The 20,812-nt window shown below is 44.1% G+C and overlaps 1 protein-coding gene across 2 annotated transcripts in view; it reads left to right on the top strand.

Moving 5' to 3' along the window:
• Nucleotides 1-20,812, top strand: part of ERN1 (endoplasmic reticulum to nucleus signaling 1) — a 90,845-nt gene that overhangs the window by 43,548 nt on the left and 26,485 nt on the right. Inside the window, exons 3-8 of one of the 2 annotated variants that reach the window (XM_024235381.3) lie at nt 5,904-5,937; nt 6,978-7,050; nt 11,478-11,550; nt 14,624-14,746; nt 18,457-18,558; nt 19,820-20,081. In XM_024235381.3, the coding sequence (XP_024091149.3) occupies nt 5,904-5,937; nt 6,978-7,050; nt 11,478-11,550; nt 14,624-14,746; nt 18,457-18,558; nt 19,820-20,081 (667 nt within the window). The remainder of the gene's footprint in view (nt 1-5,903; nt 5,938-6,977; nt 7,051-11,477; nt 11,551-14,623; nt 14,747-18,456; nt 18,559-19,819; nt 20,082-20,812) is intronic. The other variant, XM_054537255.2, reaches the window with a different exon arrangement.

Genomic DNA, 20,812 nt, shown 5'->3' with positions numbered 1-20,812 from the left:
CTGAGATTGTGCCACTGCACTCCAGCCTGGGCAACAGAGCGAGACTCCATCTCAAAAAAAAAAAAAGGAAAGAAAAGAAAAAAAAAAGAAATGAAAATAGGTCCAAATAAAGACTCGTACACAAATGTTCACAGCAGCTTTATTCACACCATTCACACCAGCCAAAAAAATAGAACCAACTCAAATGTTCCCTCACCAGGTAAATAGGTAAACAGATTGTGGTAAATTCTTACAGTAGAATACTATTCAGCAATAAAAAAGAGCGAACTATGATACACACAACAATATGGATGAATTTCCAAGACATTATGTGAAATAAAGAAGCCAGGCACAAATGAGTATCTATGATATGGTCATTTGTGAAATTTTAGAACAAACAAAATGAACTGGTACTTATCTGGAGCAAGATTTGGAAATACTGAATCAAAGGGATGTGAAAAAATGTTTTAGGGTGATGGAAATGTTCTATATCTTGATGGTGAAGATAGTTACATGGGTGTGTGTGTTTTTCAAGATTCATTGAACTATAAACTTAAAATGGGTGCATTTTGGAGGAAAAGGAGAGTGTGCAGAAGAGCGGGCAGAGCCAAGAGGTTTTTGTGTTTATAGGCAGAGGAGGAGTTGGAGATCCTTGGAGACAGGATCTAGATGTGAGTGTGAAAAATCTATGAGTGTGAAGACAAAAGCATTGTCCCTTTATAGAAATGTGAAGGGAAGGGTGGAGCTGGGCAAATGTAGAAGGCAAAGGGTGGGAAGTTTCAGCAAGCTCACTCAGTCTCCCTTAATTTCCCCTGTGACACAGAAGGCAGAGTCATTTGTGGAGAGACAGGGACCTTGAGGCAAGGATTAGTTTGAAATATCAGCTACAGGGGTGAGAACAGAAGTCAGCCAGGATCTCCTAGTGGCAGGGGCCTAGCTGGCCACACCATGGAGATACCATGTATGATGGTATCTCCACAAATGATCGCAGTGTTTTCTACAGCCGTGCTCAGAAGCCTGGATGGAGGAACAGGGACTGCTATGCAGATCCTAGGTTCAGGGTGAGTAGAGCTTATCTGCTGGATTATTAAAAGTGATCAACAATGGATTTCCAGGCTGGGCAAGAGTGGAAGTAGGAAAGAAACTGCTCTAGTTTGAATATTTGACCCTCCAAACCTCATGTTGAAATTTGATTCCCAGTGATGGAGGTAGAGCCTAATGGGAAGTGTTTGGGTCTTGGGGGTGGATCCCTCATGAATGGCTTGGCGCTGTCCTCATTGTAGTGAGTGAATCCTCACCCTATTAATTCCTGTGAGAGATGATTGTTAAAAAGAGCCTGGCACCTTCTCCCCTCTCTCTGCTTCTCTCGCCCTGTGATCTCTGTACACTCCAGCTCCTCTTTGCCTTCTGCCACTAGTGGAAGCAGCCAGAAGCCCTCATCAGAGGCAAATGCTAGTGCCATGCTTCTTGTACAGCCTGCAGAACCGTGAGCCAAATAAACCTCTTTTCTTTATAAATTACTCAGCCTCAGGTATTCCTTTATAGGAACACAAACAGACTAAGACAGGAAATGACACTTAATTACTCCATTCAGCAAATACATTGGTTACCACCTGTGTGTCAGATATTGTTTTAGATCCTTGGGAAGATGCAGACAACAAAAAATAAATCCCAACCCTCAGTGGCCAGAGTCGGGCATTAAGTAAGCAATAAAATATATAGAACTACAGAAGTGGTAAGTGACATGGAGAAAAATTAAGCAGGGAAGAAGGGTTGGAAATCCTGGGCAGTAGGAGGTGATCATGGAAGACTGCTCTGAGGTGGCAACAGTTGATCAAAGACATAGGCAGAGGAACAGCCAGTGCAAAGGTCCCGAGGCAGGGGCAGGCCAGGCAGTGCTTGTTGACTACTTGGAGGCCGGCATGGCTGGAATGGAGTGTGTGGGAAATAGTGGGAGATTGTTAAAGGGTGACGGGTTGAAAGGGAGGGACTGCTTGGGATTTATGAGCCACTGTGTAAACACTGGCCTTCACTGAGTGAGATGGGGAACCACCAAAGGATTTTGAGTGACAGAGAAGCTTAATCTGATTTATGCCTTTAAAAGGATCACTCTTCTCAGTGTCAAGGCACTGACTTACAGTCTTGACAAACATTTAATCCACATAGAGATGCCCCATGAGGTTGATGTTATCTCTATTTTTTTTTTCCTTACTGATAAGGAAATTGAGGCTCCGCAAGCTTAAGTAACTTTGCCAAGGTCACTCAGCTGGTGATTGGCAGAGCCAGGATTTACGCCTTGGTTTGTCTGATTCCAAAGGCCACACAGATTAGGAGAGGAGGGAAGGCTTGAGAGACAAAAGGTTCCAATGGTGTTGAACAGGACACAGAACTATGATTGGCCTCGAAATAGACCACAGAGTTTGGCAACTGATAGCATGTGTTAGGGAGAAATAGACGTCAACAGTGTCGTTTGAGTCGTGGCTCTCTTCTAGGAGAATGGTGGTACTGTTAATAAAATATGGTAGTCGGGGGTAGAAGCCAGTCTGAGGCAAAAGACAGAGGGCGTGACTTGGGCAAGCAGAGGCTGAGGCGTTGGTGGGAAGTAGTGGGCGTGTCCAGTTGATCCAGAGAGAGGACCCGGGAGAGGGGAGCCTAGAACCCCACTGTGGTTAGGGTGGAAGTTATAGAGAGGCATGTGCTCTCTAAGTGAGAAGAAAGGCTGAAGGGAGAAGCTGGCAATGTTCCTCCCTGTGTGGAGGAGGGAGTGGGGACAAAAATTCACTGCTTTTGGGGACAGAAATATTTAAAACTTTACCCTTATGAACTTGGACAAAGGAAAGATGTGGACGTCTGTTTTGTTATTTGAGCTTAAAGAGGTGATTTAGATTAGCCTAGCAATGAGCATCTTGTGACCTCACCCAGGATGTCAGTTCCTGCAGGTGTAAAGCTTGTGCCATTCCAGGCCTCAGCTGGACACACGATGCGGGCCGGGAAGTGGAGTTGAGGCCAATGGCTGCTCCCAGGGGATCAGTGACCAGGTTTGTTTCTTTCCCATGTTAATCCTGGGAGACCAAACCTTGATTTCAGCTATATTTTCCCATATCTCTACCTTTACCAGATAACCTTACCTTTACCTTACCTAACAGCCACTTCTTATACTTGTGAAGTAACGCCCCCCAACTTTTTTTTTCTGAAAGTAAAACAACTTGGTGACATGGCTTTTATTCTTATCGAGCCCCATATAGATAGTGGCTTATTTTACAGCAGTATTTGTTTACATCCCTACAGGTAGGACAGTGTTTCTTTTCACATGGCTGAAAACTTTTTTTTTTTAAGCAAGAATCTTACCTGATATCAGTTCTCATTATTAAATCAAAACCACTTTTTCATGTTACTCTTTTATTGCACATTTTCAGATAATGCTCTTTGTTTTTGTTTTTGCTGACTTTCCAAAGATAATTTTCTCTTTAATCTTTTTTAATATGAAAAAATTTAAGCATATGTACAGAGAGTAGTAAAATAACACTCCAGTGTTCCCATTTCTCATCTTTAACTGTTATCAACAGCCTGCCACTTTTTGTTTTATATGTCCTCCCCGCCCCCATATAATTATTTTCTGTAGTATTTTAAAGCAAATCTTGAATTCAGAGGATTCTTAAAGAAAAACATTTACAGAATTAGGTCATTGTTACATTTCAGAAGCCAAGCAGCAGTGTGTCTGCCTCTGTCAGAACTGTCTTAGTAATTGTGTCTTTACCTGGCCTGCAGCTTTGAAGAGGCTTATTCCAGGTGCTTATTTTACTGAGTGGATGGGAAATGCTAAGATAACCATAAGGTCCTCCTGCTGGAGTTTGTCTTCTCCTAAGCCTAGAAAAAAAAAATCACAGTTCTTAAACACCAGTGTAGTTGTCCTGGGAATCTTCCCCTGTCTCCTGCCGATGTCCTGAATCTTAACTGGAACCTTCCTGATACAGGGCATATCTTGGGACCTGAGGCCTCAGTGTCAGGTGACCAGTGGATAAGCTATAGAAAACCAGGAAAATCTGCATCTGAAGACAAGTCTTTGTGACTGAGCAAACACTATACAGCAAAGATCAGGTTATGAACAGAATTTAAATCATGTTGGCCTCCATGTCTTGTTTCTGGTGAATTCCTGGAATTCAGCCATGTCCTCTTAATCTGCATTTATCTGTGATACCTTTAAGTGGCTGAAACAAACAAAAAAGATGCCATTTTACTGCCGTGTTTTCTTCGGAATATGATATTCTTGCTCTTCTTGGCTTGCATGGCTTCAGGCTGGTGTTAAAATAACTGGGTTATTGCACCTTGACTAGCTTGTTTCAGTAGGATGAGTGTGGTGTGCCTTTATTTCCTGTCTCTTGCATCAGTCTGTTTGTGAGAGTGTACCGAGAGGTGATTAATGGGAAAGATAAACATGTGCTTACTGACTGAAAGTTCTTCCTGTTTCCTAGAGTGTTTTTGGTTTAGTGAATTGTTTGTTTGCTGCCCACAGACCGCATATGGTGTGTGTACACCTCTGTTGTTGTGAACACCATATGCCTTTATATAGGAGCTGGGCTTTTAAGCAAAGTCAACATATGATAAGGCTTAAAAGATTTTCCTTCATCCAATAATTGGATGGATTGGACAGCTGTCTGTCACCATAAGCAGAGCCTACAGAGTCTGGAATTCTGCATACAAAATCATATAAGAATACTTGCTGTTCTTGCCCCCAGAGCTTCAGTTGTGTATAGCATGGCTGTGGGGTTTTGGTTGCTGGAAATACCTCATCGCTGTGAGTCTCCTGCCTGTGGACTTTTAGATCTGTCACTACACAGTGCTGCTGTGCCAGTGTTCATGCTCTCTCACTGCCACCACCATCTGCCCCTGGAATCAGGAGCTTCCTCTTGCTTTGTGCCCAGGAAAATCTAGGGAGGGAAGAATTCTGCCATTAATTGCTACAAATGTAAAATTGACTTAGAGAAAAAAAACATGTTCTCAATTTAAAAAGTAATGCTTGCTCTTGCAGAAATTTTAAGATATAGAAAAGGTTGGGGGGAGTTGCATTTCCAACAAGGATAACTTACAATTAGCATTTTTGATCTTTCCATCTAGTTAGGTACATTGAAGCCTTTCCCCATAGTTGCATTAATACTCTATGTACAATGTTATCTTTTCTCCTGAACATAATAGCATAGGTTTGTATATGTCTTAAAATTTTATTAGCCCTCTTAGAAGCCTTAATTTTTTGCCAAGTGGACATTCTATAACTTAACCATATTATTGGGTAGGTCATTTGTAATGCTGCTATGTACACATCTTTGTACAAAAACCATTTTCTATAGTTTATATTATCTTTAAATTAGATTTTATAGAAATGCAATGGGGGGGGGCCAAAGGGAATGAACACTTGGAGGCTCTAGAATTGCCGCTCCAAAGAGGTGTGTCCATTTACTAGCCAATCGAAGTCAGTTCTTAAACCAGTTTTACTTTTCCTAATGGGAATATGTAGACCTACTCCAGGCATCGGACAAGGTAATGATTTAGGTTTTAGAAGTCCTTGAGGTGTCAGATAGTGATGCTCTGACCCCTTGTCCACTGTGTGTGGTGACTGTTTCTTCCTTCTGCATCCATCCCCCAAGTTATATGCAAGTTTCTTGAAAGCAGTTCTGTTCTGGTCTCAGTTCTCTATCCAGCCTCAGTGACTATCCAAGAGCTTACATTTGCATCATTGTGGATATGTTTTCTAAAAGATATGCACGATGATGCAAAAGTGCATATAACCTTCACGTACACTAGCCCATGTAGGTTAACGTGAGGGAGAAAGTTATTATCGGTACAACTTGACCTGGTCCTGGGAAGCCTCTGGGAATCTTGACATTTTGGGATGTTTCTGATGATGCCTTTGTTGTTCTTTTGCACAGATCCAGTCCTGCAGGTCCCAACACATGTGGAAGAGTAAGTTTTCTGATTTGCTCAGTACTTCCCTTTAATTCAGTCTTCTTCATTCAATCAGTGTTTATGAGGCCAGTTGCTGGGAGTGCATATATGTGTAAGTTTGAGGAATAACAATGAGTGACATATAAAGTCTTACAGGTGCTATGATGAAAGCCTGTGTTGAGGAGGAGGTGGTCAGTTTCCTGAGGGAGAAGGGTAGTGGTTTTAAAAAGGCTTATTTGAGATGAAACTCAAGTTGAGCTTTGAACTTAAACTTCCAAAGTCCTCAGGGGGACTGGACCTCTTCCTCTTTGCTGTGTCATATCATGGAGAAAAAAGGTGAATGTGACCTGCTGCTACAGAGTGTGTGTTGGGGTAAAAGCTGGATAGCACCTGTAAGAGCCTTAAATGATGGCGCAACCTAAGGAACGATTCAGCCAAGGGTTTCTGAGGGACTGTAGTTATAGTTCAGTCTTTAGCAGATTAACTTGACAAAAGACCACTTCACATCTGCTTCAAGGGAAGCTACTGGCGGAGGGACCTTGATCTGTCCCCCTGGCGGGTTCTCTCTGATGTCAAGCTGTTAGAGTCTGCTTTTATTGCCTCCAGTTAAACAAAAAATATCTCTTGAAAACCAAAAGCAGATTTGTTCTACCTGTTTATGTACCATGCCATCCTATTAAATATTAATGGCTGAAGTTCTATATACAATTTATGTAGAAATTGAAAAGTGGACTTGCTGGGTCCTTTTCGCATATTTTGCCTTCATCCAGAGTGCTTTGACCAAATGATGATTTGTGTTCTACGGTTTTGTATGATTTTTCCTTTCAGGCCGCTTTTCTCCACTCGAGGATAGTGTATACCACCATAGGGGTATTTTATTTATCTGTGGTTGAAGTGAGAGAGAGTAGTGGGTGGAATTGTCTTATATACTCACTTACACACCTACACACAACCACCCTCCACTCTCTATTCCTCCATCATGGGTTTGTGTGGCTTTGGTATGTTGTTCCATGCCCTGGGCTGTAATTTATCTTTGATATTTATTATTTAATCTCTAGGCCTGCCTTTCTCCCAGATCCTAATGATGGCAGCCTGTATACACTTGGAAGCAAGAATAATGAAGGCCTGACGGTGAGTATATTTAGCTGCTTTTTGTATTCCAGGGGTTCTAGACCAGCGGTCCTTAAGTGTGTCTGCACAGTGTCTTACTGTGTGTCCCGCCTGGAGCTTTTCAAAACAACCCCTGGAGATTCTGATTCAGGTGGTCTAGAGAGGAGCCTGGGCATCAGTCTTTTCAGAGAGCTTCCTAAATGAGCTTTTAAATGTGGTGCCAGAGTTCAGAAACATGGATGCAGACCAGCAAGTTCTCATGGCCCAGCCCATACACTGGAGGATACAATGTTAAGAACGGGGTTTGCTGTAACTGGTGACCCTCACCTCAGGAGGGAGGGATATCGTTTGAAATGCTATATCACCTGCCCCACCTCCCGATGACTCCGTAGGGAAGTCGTGTGATCTTCTACCCTCATCTCCATTTGAGAATCTAAACCAGTGGTTTTCAGCCTTGATTATACATTGTAATAACCTGGAATTCAAAAAAACAGCATTAGGACCTAGAACATAGGGCCCAGTCCCAGAAGGTCCTGATTCAATTGATCTAAGTCATCAGGACTTTTTAAAAGCTCCCCAGATAAGAGAATTTAGAAACAGGCCCACACATATGGTCATCTGATCTATGACAAAGGTGACACTACAGTGTCCTGTCTTGTCTTGTCTTTTCTCTTTTCTTTTCTTTTGAGACTGGGTCTCACTTTGTCACCCAGGCTGGAATGCAGTGGTACAATCTTGGCTCACTACAACCTCCATCTCGCGGGCTCAAGCCAGCCTCCCACCTCAGCCTCCTGAGTTGCTGGGACCACAGGTGCACATCTCCACGCCCAGCTAATTTTTTGTATTTTTGGTAGAAATGGGGTTTCATCATATTGCCTAGACTGGTCTCCAACTTCTGGGCTCAAGCGATCCACCCGCCTCGGCCTCCCAAAGTGCTGGGATTACAGGCGTGAGCCACCACCACCCAGCTTACAGTGTTTTTGCAATAATTGGGATATCCATATAGGAATAAAAGTCTTGACTCCTAGCCCCCCACAACACATATAAAATCAGTTCCAGATAGATCACACATCTAAATGTGAAATGCAAAATAATAAAGCTTTAAGAAAAAAAGTAATGGAACCATCTTCATGATCTTAGAGTAAGTAGAGATTTATTAAGTAGGATATTAAAGAACACTATAAATTTAGGAAAAAATCAATATATTGATTATATTAAAATTAAGAACTTTTCCTCATTAAGAGGCCACAAAGTATTTGTAGTATACACATCCAGCAAAAGTTCATATTCAGAATATATGAAGAAATCCTATGGCACATTAAAAAAAGACAGCCCAATGGAAGAATAACAGAAGAGAATATCCAAATGGTCATAAACATATGAAAAGATGTTCCATTTTATTAGTCATTTGGAAATGCAAATTAAAGCCACAGTGCCATACTCACCAGAATGGCCAAAACAAGGAAAGTAGAAAAAGAAAACGTGTTGGTGATGTGGAGCAACCAGGACTCTCACCTACTGCTGGCGGAAGTGCAGGGTGGCACAAGTGGTTTGGAAAACTGTTTGGCAGTAAGTGCTAAAGTCCTTAGGACCCAGTAATGCCCTCCTAGGTTACAGACCCAACAGAAATGCACATTTTTGGCCAGGCGTGGTGGCTCACGCCTGTAATCCCAGCACTTTGGGAGACCGAGGCAGGCGGATCACGAGGTCAGGAGATTGAGACCACGGTGAAATCCCATCTCTACTAAAAATACAAAAAATTAGCCAGGTGCGGTGGCAGGCGGTTGTAGTCCCAGTTACTCGGGAGGCTGAGGCAGGAGAATGGCGTGAACCCAGGAGGCGGAGCTTGCAGTGAGCTGAGATCGCGCCACTGCACTCCAGCCTGGGCAACAGAGTAAGACTCCATCTCAAAAAAAAAAAAAAAAAGAAGAAGAAATGCACGTTTGTTCACCAATGGACATGTGCCCAAATGTACAGCAGCACCATTTATAATGAGCAGAGGGTGGCCAAATAACATCCACAGTGGAGTGGAAAAATAAACTCTAGAAGCGGCATGCACGGTGATGAGGACCAACAGTCTATGACGACACACACCTCTGATGACTCACAAGCGTGATGTTGAGCAAAACATGACAGACAAAAAAGGCCACACACTGCCATTCACTTATATAAAGCCAAAAACAGGAAAAACAAGTCTCTGCTGTTTTGAAGTTAGGATAATAGTTACCCTGGAGAGTTATGGCTAGAAAGCGGGGCAAGAGAGGAGGGGGGCTTCTGTTTCTTCACCTGGACGCCGGTTACGTGGGAATGTTCACTTTGTGAAAATTGACTGAGCTGTGTGATGACGAGTGCTTTTCTGTTTGCGTATTATGCATCAGTAGGAAGTTTTTAAAGCTTCCAAGTAATTCTCGTGTGCGACCGAGGATGAGAACCACTGATCCAGGCTGTAAGTGGATTGTGGACTTTAACTTGGGTATTTAAAAATTATTTTGTGAACGCCTGTGACCAAAACAGAGGGGAGGAGGGCAAGCTTGTATAGAGCTGTGTGTATTTCACCTTCAACCCTGCTCTCTGTTGGTTTCTCTCCACAGCTCTGTAGTCCCCATTTCTTAAGCAATTTGTTTGCCAGAAACTGGGGTGAGTGAGTTGTATAAGTTATCTCATTGGAATCTCTCAGCAGCCATGTGGGTGAGATATCCCCATTTTAGAGGTGTGGAAACAGCCTGGAGAAGTGAAGGAATATGTCCAGGGCTGAGTCGTCTAGTGTTGGAGTTGGTTCTTAAAGAGGATGCCCAGCCGGGCGTGGTGGCTCACGCCTGTAATCCCAGCACTTTGGGAGGCCGAGGCAGGCGGATCACAAGGTCAGGAGATCAAGACCATCCTGGCTAACACGGTGAAACCCCGTCTCTACTAAAAAATACAAAAAATTAGCCAGGCGCAGTGGTGGGCGCCTGTAGTCCCAGCTACTGGGGAGGCTGAGGCAGGAGAATGGCATGAACCCGGGAGGCGGAGCTTGCAGTGAGCCGAGATCGCACCACTGCACTCCAGCCTGGGCGAGAGCGAGACTCCATCTCAAAAAAAAAAAGAGGATGCCCTTCATCACTCCCTTGTGTTCCTTCCTGGGTTGTGGTTTAGCAGCTCCAGAAACAATGTTTCCCAAGCTCGGGCCTTGAATCAGGGCACCCGTGGCAGTGCTCAGCAGAGACCATAGGACTCCAGAAGACTAGAAGATCTGCAGTGCCTTTCTGATTCTCAGAAACACGTGGCAAAACCCAGTCATTGCAGCCTCTCTGAAGCATTTTTCCTCCTCTGAGGCTTGGTTTGAATGTTGGGATGATGGGAAATCAAAGTTATTTAGTATGCAAAGCTCTGCTTATTAAAGCTAGAGAGAAATCTTTTCTTTCTTGGAGAAAAAGGTGACCCATGCAGTAGAGGCGTTTCTATAAAAGCAGGTATCTGTAGAACAATTTCAAGAACACAGAATGTTCTAAAAATAAAGTATACTGAAACGAGCATTAACCAAAAGAGCTTGTCAGATGTCAGCTGTAGACTCAGAAGAATCAGTTTTATGATGAAATGCAGTTGAAACATTTGGATTCCTTTGAGTTTCTTTTCCTGGCACCTATCTTAACTTCCTCTTTAAAACCAAAAGTCTCAATTTTTCTTGTTTTTCAATAGTTAATTATTTACTGAAGAAAACATCAAAACTCTTTTCCACCTCAAACTCTTGTGTTGCCCCTGTAATGGTGACTTCTCCTTTCCCTCGAAGCTTGAACTTGGCACCAAGATTGCATCCCTTCAGCATCAGTGTCCTGGCTCCCTCCCATGGGGCTCTACAAAGCACTGTCATTCTTACTCAGTCTAGCCAGCTCTGGCTCTGTATTCCAAGCCAGGACAATTCTTTCTCCCACTCTTAGAATTTCAAAGAATATATAACTCTCCATATTTGTGTAAATCTTTTCAGAAAAGGTTTGTGTCACCCCTGGGAAGCACCCTGGACAGGAGACCTCGAGGGGCCTCCGCACATGGTGTCAAGTAAAGCAGTGGATGTTTACGGAGCTCAGGAACCTGGGAGCTTGTCAAAATAGACATGGAAAATTAGCTGGGTGTAGTGGCAACATGCCTGTAATCCCAGCTACTTGGGAGGCTGAGGTGGGAGAATCACTTGAACCCAGGAGGCAGAGGTTGCAGTGAGCCAAGATGGCGCCACTGCACTCCAGCCTGGGTGACAGAATGAGACCCTGTCTCAAAAAAATAAAAATAAAAACAAAGTAGATATGGAAGCATAGGGTGCCCCCTTCTCCTTTGTATTCAGTTAGGAAAACTCTCATCTGCAAAGTGCTTCTCTCTTTTTAGCAGAATTAGGTAATAGAAACAAACTGCCTGGTAAAATTGTAATAATTGCACAAGACTTGGTTAACTTTTTTCTTTTTCTTTTTCTTTTAAAGAAACTTCCTTTTACCATCCCAGAATTGGTGCAGGCATCCCCGTGCCGAAGTTCAGATGGAATCCTCTACATGGGTAAGAGTTCCTGTCTCCAGAAACTTGTGTCTCTTTGACGTAAGTCCCGGAATCTGGGAAAGTGGTGTGTGGAGAGAGAGGGCGCAGTCACCGCCTTGCCAACCCTTTCTTTCCTGGGTTGTGCTTCAGGTGCTGTTCTCCCCAGGATCAGCTGACCAATTAAGAAAGGGCTCCCCGAACCTGGGAGAAGAATTGACATCGTTAATATGGTTACTCATTTAACAAGCTTTTAGTTGCTGTGTTGACTTAGTCCTGAGATTCCAAGATTGCAACATACCCAGTGGCAAATGGATGAAATTTAAAGTGAATACAATTGTCTAAGCCAAGAAAGGAAAGCCAGGCTCTGCCTGTTAATTATAGGGCTTTCTTAGTATTTCCTGCTATCAGAATATTTGATAAAACAGCACTTAATAGCTTGCCTAGATAAACTGCCTTCATACCTATGGGGTCACAGCTTTCAAAGCATCAGATCACCTGCTTTTCTCTTACCATGTTGCTGCCAAAATGTCAATAAAAAAGCATTTGCAACACAAAGGAGAGCTGTATTTATCTTGAAATCATAGTAGTAATAATAGCCCGTATTTATACAGCAGCTTTCTTTTTGAGGAACTGAAAGTGCTTATTGCCTATTCATGCCTCGAGGAGCTTTATGTGTATTTCTGGGTCTCAAGTGCAGGCCAGACTTTTAAGGTTTTGCTCAGGACACTGAGACTCTTGCTTCCTTCTACACCTTCAGAATGAGGAACTCCCAGCCTAGGAATTTGGAGGAAACGATCGGCACAGATTTTTCTCTCTGTGGGCCATGCCCTGGGAACATCTGATAATCTTCTGACCATCCATGTCACTGTGTCCTATCTGGTCTTCCAGCTTTTGCCAGCAATTCGTCACTTATAGTCTGCTTAGGGTATTGTCTTCTTATCATCTTTGTGCTGTGCCCTCTTAGGCGAGTTCATTAAACATATTTAAGAGCATGGTAGTTGCCCAATCTACCCATTAAAGTAATAGCTGAGTTATGTAAACTCTAGTGGTCCTTGAAGTAACCAGCTATGTCATGCTAGATGGAAAAGGTTCGTGGTCCTAGCTCTGTTCTCCTCTACCTTCAGATCATATTCATATTATGATTTTGTCATTGAGAACAGAGTTGCGATCCATGGGTAAGTTGCACACATGTGGAGCAGGCATGTATGCAACATCTGTTAGAACTTTAGAAGTATAGCTTTAGCAAATTATAGGCCAGGCGCAGTGACTCACAACTGTAATCCCAGTACTTTGGGAGGGTGAGGCAGGAGGTTTGCTTGAGGCCAGGAGTTTGAAACTAGCCTGGTCAACATAGTGAGACCCTGTCTCTACAGAAGAAACATTTTTTAAAAATTAGCCAGGTGTAGGCCAGGTGCAGTGGCTCACGCCTGTAATCCCAACACTTTGGGAGGCTGAGGCGGGCAGATCACGAGATCAGGAGATCGAGACCATCCTGGCTAACACGGTGAAACCCCATCTCTACTAAAAATACAAAAAATAAGCCAAGCGTGGTGGCACGTGCTTGTAGTCCCAGCTACTCAGGAGGCTGAGGCAGCAGTATCGCTTGAACCCTGGAGGCGGAGGTTGCACTGAGCTGAGATTGCACCACTGCACTCCCGCCTGGGCGACAGAGCGAGACTCCGTCTCAAAAAAAATAAAAAATAAATAAAAATTAGCCAGGTGGCCGGGCATGGTGGCTCACACCTGTAATCCCAGCACTTTGGGAGCCGAGTTGGGTGGATCACGAAGTCAGGAGATGGAGACCATCCTGACTAACACGGTGAAACCCTGTCTCTAATAAAAAAAAAAAAAAAATTAGCTGGGAGTGGTGGCACGCACCTGTAGTCCCAGCTACTCTGGAGGCTGAGGCAGGAGAATCGCTTGAACCTGGGAGGTGGAGGTTGCAGTGAGCCGAGATCACGCCACTGCACTCCAGCCTGGGCGACAGAGCGAGACTCCATCTCAAAAAAAAAAAAAAAAAAAAAAAGAGCCAGGCATAGTGGTACATGCCTGTAGTCTCAACTATGGGGAGACTGAGGCAAAAGGATCACTTGAGTCCAGGAGTTGGAGGCTGCAGTGAGCCGTGACCACACCTCTGTACTCCTTGGGCGACAGAGCAAGACCCTGTCTCAAAAAAAAAAAAAAAAAAAAAATTTTTCAAAGGCTCTGTGAGCTTCTCCAGCATCTCAATATTCTGCTTCTAAGAGTCTCCAAAACAGGAGACTTTTCCAATAAGTTAGGAAGATAAAAATGACCACCAGAGATCATGCTTTACAAAATAGAAATATACACATCACAGTGACTGTGTTGACTTTCACATTGGAGGGCCTTACTACAGACTCGCCATTGCTAGGATGCGGTTGGGTATATACCATTGATACATATGCTTTGGGTTTTCTTAATATATAGTGTTATTTACTATGCTGTCTGCCTGTCATAATCAGCTGACCAAGATTAGGGGTATGGCCCGAGGCCAGGGAATTACTTACTGGCTGGGAACAGAGGCCGAGACAACTTTGACATCCTTAGCATCAGGTTGCAACCAACTCCACTGACCAGTCCCAGGTACTAGTTAATTATAGTCATAAACAGTAACTGTAGATCCTTCTCACATGGGGGCTGGTTAGTAGGGAGGTTGAGAAATGTGAATGATGGTTATTAGGGAGATGAACCCCTGGGCACATTTCTGTATTTCTATAGATCCCAGTCCACGGGAAAAGGGTTGCCCTTCACAGGCAAGACTTTTCATATTTAAAGCCACTCATCAAAGCAATAAAATCTAACTTGAAAGTTTGGGGAACTTTTTGAAACTATAATTATGTTATTAGGTTTGGAGGAATTTGTATACCATGATTAGGTTATTAAATTAGTATAAGACCTATGGACCTAAGAAGTTTTATTATCTCTGCATTACCATTTATATAATCACCTTAGAAATGACATCCTAAGAATTTCAGGTCTATCTCTCTCAATACAGAGCATCTTGGCTGCTAGTTTGGCAGCGATACTTTTTTCCATATGGTGTAAATGACGATGTGTTTTTGTGTCCTTTCAGGTAAAAAGCAGGACATCTGGTATGTTATTGACCTCCTGACCGGGGAGAAGCAGCAGACTTTGTCATCGGCCTTTGCAGATAGTCTCTGCCCATCAACCTCTCTTCTGTATCTTGGGCGAACAGGTAAGAAATGAACCTTTGTCATCTACAACCTGCCTGTTTCCAGAAGATCGGAAGAAGCTCCCCAGCCTCCTTCCCTAGAAGGTGGCCAGAGCTGCCTTTTTCCAAACACAGGTCCCATCATGTCATTTTCCTTTATAAGACCCTTCAGTGTCCCCCCACTGCGCAAGGGATACAGTCCAAACTGCACCATGGCCCAGAAAAACCCCTGTGACACAGCTGTCACCTTTCTCGCCTCATTTCTCTCATTTCAAAGTTGCCCGGCCGGGTGTGGTGGCTCACACCTGTAATTCCAGTACTTTGGGAGGCCGAGGCAGGTGGATCACCTGATGTCAGGAGTTCGAGACCAGCCTGACCAACATGGCGAAACCCCGTCTCTACTAAAAAAATACAAAATTAGCCAGGTGTGGTGGCATGCGCCTGTAATCCCAGCTACTCAGGAGGCTGAGGCAGGAGAATCGCCTGAACTGGGGAGGTGGAGGTTGCAGTGAGCCAAGATCAAGCCACTGCACTCCAGCCTGGGCAACAAGAGTAAAACTCCATCCCCCCAAAAAAACAAAAACAAAACAAAACAAAAGTTTCCTAATTAGGATGAACTACCTGCAGCTCCCAGAATAGCAGTGCTGTTTTTAAAGACTTGTAGTGGTATGGTCCTCTCCACCAGGTATGCCTGTTTTTGCCTGTCTGGCAAATATCCTCTCCCACAACTGTGCTCAAAAGTCACCTTATCTGTGAAGTCTCTTCTGCAGCCTCACAGCCCGCACCCTGCTCAGGAACACCCGGCTCTCCCATTCTAGGGGTACACGTAGCAGTTAACAGGCCTGTAGTGGCAGCCATCTCACCCCTCGTCATTGTCCCTTTACAGGCATGGCTTGCACCCTCTTCACCACACCATTTTGTGTTTCCTCCCTTTTCAGCCTCTTTCTTAACACTTGGCACTGCATATTTATAAATTCTATGTGCCTACTTCCTGCCTCCCTCACTAGAATATCAGTTCCCTGAGGGTACGACTTTGTTTTGCTCAGCTGCTGTCTCTCTACACCAGGCATATTGCCTGATGTGTAGCAGGGGCTCAATGTTTGAATGTATGAATGGGTGGGCCCATTATTGCAGAGACCTGCCTTAGTCATTATCATATGTGCAGCACCTCACACATGTCGGGGATGCCATTAAAATTGTTGAACGATACTTAAAACTAAAAGGAGAAACAAAAAACATTTAGAAGGAAAAAATTATACCAAAAACCTAGGATGAATTCATTACAATTGAGCACTACATTTAGGTCTAAACTTTCAGGCAGCCAAGGATTTGAAAAAAGAGAACCTTCCTGAAAGTGTTGGGGAAAGCACTGCATTTCTAAAACTCAGTGAGACTAATCTTGGGCCCTGCAGAAGCTGGCCGGGCTCTCCTGGAAATGGGTGGAAGGTCTTAGACTGTAAAAATCATGTATTCCAGCTTCTAACTGTAGGGACTGCTTAGGATTTATGTGTTTACCTTTTCCATTAAGTAAATTCTTACAGTGGCCCCAGCTTCATCTAGATATAAAAATTGTGTCGTTCTCAGGTGAAATTGTGGTGTTCGAAGGAGCTGGGATATGCATGAGGTGGAATGTGTGTGCATAGGTGTGTAAATCCATTGCCTCCATTATCTATTGCTGCATGACAAACCACCCCAACTTAGTGCCTTAAAACAAGCATTTTATTGTTAATGATTCTGTAGGGAATTCAGGAAGGACTCAACAAGAACCTATCATCTTTACTCCACATGCTTGGTTGGCCTCACTCAGAGGCCTGTATCTGAGACTTCAGTTCAGTTCTGTGTGACCTTTCTCCATACAGATAGCCTGGACTCTTGACATGGCAGCGGGCTCCCTCTTGAGTAAAAATGGGTGTTACAGTGCCTCCTAAGGTCTGGGCTCAAAAGTTCCAGAACCTTCCTTCCACTGCAGTCTGTTGGTCAAAGCAAGTCTCAAGGCCAGCTGAGAATCAAGGGTAGAGATATAGACTCGGCCTCTTGATGGGAAGAGTAAATGCATATTACAGGAATGGGAAGAATTGGTAGTAGTGACCTTTAGAGATGGTCTACTGCAGTCCTCCCTCAGGCTGCAGTAGTTTACAACCCTCCCACTCCCTCCAAAGACCCCTAAAGTCCAATCCCAGCATCAGTCCCAAAATCTCATGTCTCGTTATCTGCATGAGGTCTGGATGTGGATGATGCTCCTCAAGTGTAGCACCTCTTGATCAGAGACCTGTGAATTAAAGAGACAGGGTCTTTCCCCCCGTCCCATCCCCTACCAACATACAGTGGTGAGATAGAGACAGGATAGCTGCAGTAAACATGTTCACTCAAAAAAGGGCAGGAAAGAGAGACACATATCACACATTGGGCCTTAGTAATTCTGAAATCCAGCCAGGCACATGTTTTCAGGTTCCCCTCCTCCAGGGGTAGGGAATATTCCTTCATTAGGGCCCAGTTTTGCCCTCTGGGATTGGTTCCCTAATATAGTGCTCTCAGTGGCTCTTGGTTCTGCCCTCTGAGAAGTCCTTTCTTTTCCATAACAAATGGCCAGTTTTGTATCTTTCTCAGTCCGTTCTTGTCCATTGAAATTTGGGGATCTAGAAGCCCTTTTTTTTCAATTCGACTGTCTCTGATCCTTTTAGTCTATGCTGATACCACTCCTTTAAAAACTATATGGGCTTCCATGTGTCAAATTATAGTTTATTCCATTAGATAAAAGCCATACCCACAAGTCTCTAGACTTTGGAATGTGAGTGCAATGGGACAACACATGGTTTTTAGAACTCCCTTGATGCAGAGGGTCTATGAGGGGCCACCTTAAAATCTTTCGGAGGTCTCAGAGAAGGATCTTACAGCTTCAACTTTGATTTGATTGATCTTTACCCTGAGCCCATTTTTTCTTGCTGGCAGTACCCTGGATTTGATCTTTTCCCTAAAGTTATTTTTTATATTGAGAATCTTTTCCAGCAGTATTCAGTCCTGGACCCTTTATAGTTCCTCTGTATTCTGCTGAATGATTTCTTCCTCAGCTCATTTGTCTCACAATATATCATAGACAGCTAAGAGAAACCATTCAACATTTTCTGCCTTCTGTCTGGAAATCTCCTTAGTTGGATCCCTGAGTTGATTAGGTACTTTTTCTGTCTTCCAAGTTACTGCAAGCAATAGTCATACTCATCATGGCACCCTCCACAAGCCGGGTCACCCCTTTTCCACTTTGAATAGCAGTGCCCTCTCTGCACTAGCAAGTCTCCACCAACCTTTTTGTCAGCCTCCCAGCCTCCACCTGCCAGCTGGTCCTAAAGTCAATGCCACATGTTTTAGGTGTTTGTTATGGTGCCATCCTGCTTCAAGGTGCCAATTTTTAATTATCAGCAATCCATTGCTATGTAATAAGGCACCCCAAAGCTTAATGGCTAACAACAACATTCTATTGCTTACACTTCTGTGAGCCATGAGTCCAAGGGCATAGCGGGGGTGGGTCGTCTCTGCTTCCACATGCTGTCGGCCAGGTTCACTAATGTATCTGGGCCTTCAGTTCTCCTCACATTGCCTTTCTCTATCGACATGGATAGTCTGGACTTTTTGGCCTACAGTTTAGGGAGGATTTGTTTGTTGTAATTAGAGAAGGACCACACCTCAGTAGGTACTATGGCCCCTCCATGGTAATGGGCTGGCTGGTCTGTGTTCTTTAGAATACACCATCACCATGTATGACACCAAAACCCGAGAGCTCCGGTGGAATGCCACCTACTTTGACTATGCGGCCTCGCTGCCTGAGGACGACGTGGACTACAGTAAGTGCTCTCTGCTGGATTTCACAAGCTTGGGCCAGTACTTTTGACCTATGTGGAAACAGTTGCTCCAGAAAGTAGGATTTTCTTTTAAGATACCCTTTGTCACCAGGTTCTTTCTTTCCATGGACTTTTCATGGACTTATTGTAAATACTTCCCACAGTCAATGTGCAGGGGCCTTGGTGAAGTCTGAAGGGAAACCGAAGTAAAATGGTGACAAGCTTAGCCAGAGAGGAAGGAGGACATCCCTCGTTGAGTCTTCTATGTCACAGAAGGAATTTACTGCAAGCCCATGGAAAGTAGAAGTAAAATCAGCATAGGACGTTAACAACCCTGTCAAGAAGGCCACTCTGCAAATGTGACTCATCCCTAGTTATTTCTGCAGTTAACATTCACCCAGCTCAAATGAAAACTAAAAACCAATTTGCCACCTTAACATTGGTATCAAAGTTGGACTCTGCTTTTTCTGGTCAAGGACCTAGAATATTTTCCTTTTTCTCTGAGGACTTCTTTGTGAATCTGATGGGACAGTGTCAGTGGTTCAGGTCTGACTTTCAGGGTGTTTTTTTGTTTTGTTTTGGTTTTTGAGGCAAGTTCTCCCTCTGTTCCTCAGGATGTGTGCAGGAGTGCAATCAGGGCTCACTGCAGCCTCAAAACTCCTAGGCTCAAGCGATCTTCCCACCTCAGCCTACTGAGCAGCTGGGACCACAGGCACGTACCGCCACTCCCCCACCTCCCTGGCTAATTATTTTTTATTTTTTATTTTTTTTAGAGATGGGGGTCTCACTATGTTGCCCAGGCTGGTCTTGAACTCCTGGACTCAAGTGATCTTCCCACCTCAGCCTCCCAAATTCTTGGGCTTATAGACATGAGCCACCACAGATGTCCCTGACTTTCGGTTTGATCGATGGGTTTCAAGTGACTGCTATGAAATTCCAGATTAATAGGCATCTCCACTGGCTCCTTCCTCCTCAGTATTTACTCTCACTTATTGAATAGAGTGGTAAAGAACATCACCAAATAAATTGCCTTTGGGAGAGTGATCCTGTCTTGTGTTTATAAGCCAGCCAGCTCTCAGTGTCTTGATATTATAGAGACTAAGCGAGTTCATTGGAAACAAGTGAAATTGCTCAAAGGAGATCTGAGAATATTCCAGAAGTCTTGTTTCCTCTAACTGAGTGACTAGAGCCTGCCACAAGAGTAGAGGATGTGGTTGCAAGATGGGGTGAGACTCATCATGCTTTGTTTATTTGATCTGTACAGAGATGTCCCACTTTGTGTCCAATGGTGACGGACTGGTGGTGACTGTGGACAGTGAATCTGGGGATGTCCTGTGGATCCAAAACTACGCCTCCCCTGTGGTGGCCTTTTATGTCTGGCAGCGGGAGGGTCTGAGGAAGGTGATGCACATCAATGTCGCTGTGGAGACCCTGCGCTATCTGACCTTCATGTCTGGGGAGGTGGGGCGCATCACCAAGTGGAAGTACCCGTTCCCCAAAGAGACAGAGGCCAAGAGCAAGCTGACGTGAGTTGGGAGCTCGGGGAAGGAGAGGGCGGCCGTGGCCTTTGTGTTCTGGTGCTGTTGCAGTGTAGCAGGCCCTGCACGGGAGGCCAAAGACAGGGCAGTCTCTGAAGCCATGAGGAATATTCAGAGCCAAGACTGCTTCATTCGGAAACCTCAGAATACAAGAGCTGAGGGGCACCCCTTGACACTTCAGAGTTCTTAAATATTACATAAAAATCATGGGTGGGAGGTGCTGGGCACCATGGCATACACCTGTAATTCCAGCTACTTGAGAGGCTGAGGTGGGAGGATTGTTTGCGCACAGGAGTTTGAGGCCAACCTGGGCAACATGGCAAGACCCTCCCACTGCTGCCACACACACACACAAATAAAGGTGGGGATAGGAAACAGACTGCCATGCCAGTGTAAGTATAGTTTGGATCTATCTTAGGTGGTAGGGATGCACGAGATTTATTTGTTTAACTTTCTATATTTTCTAAATTTTTAGGTTATATTCATTTTAAAAATCAGAAAATATAGTTACAGTGTGTGTGTGTCCAAGACTCAGCAGGCTTCTGTTCTCCATCCCCCTGTTAATAGTCTATCACTGAGTCACTTAAACTCGCCAAGCCTCAGTTTCCTACTTTATAGAGTTGTGTGGAAGACCAAATAAGATAATGTGCCAGAAAGTGTTTAGATTGTAAAACACCGTTCAAAGGTAAGGTATTCATTGAGAGAGGTTTAGATAATGT

Source organism: Pongo abelii, chromosome 19 (assembly GCF_028885655.2).
Source record: "Pongo abelii isolate AG06213 chromosome 19, NHGRI_mPonAbe1-v2.0_pri, whole genome shotgun sequence".
NCBI lineage: Eukaryota > Metazoa > Chordata > Mammalia > Primates > Hominidae > Pongo > Pongo abelii.
This window is presented reverse-complemented; position numbering and strand designations above follow the sequence as displayed.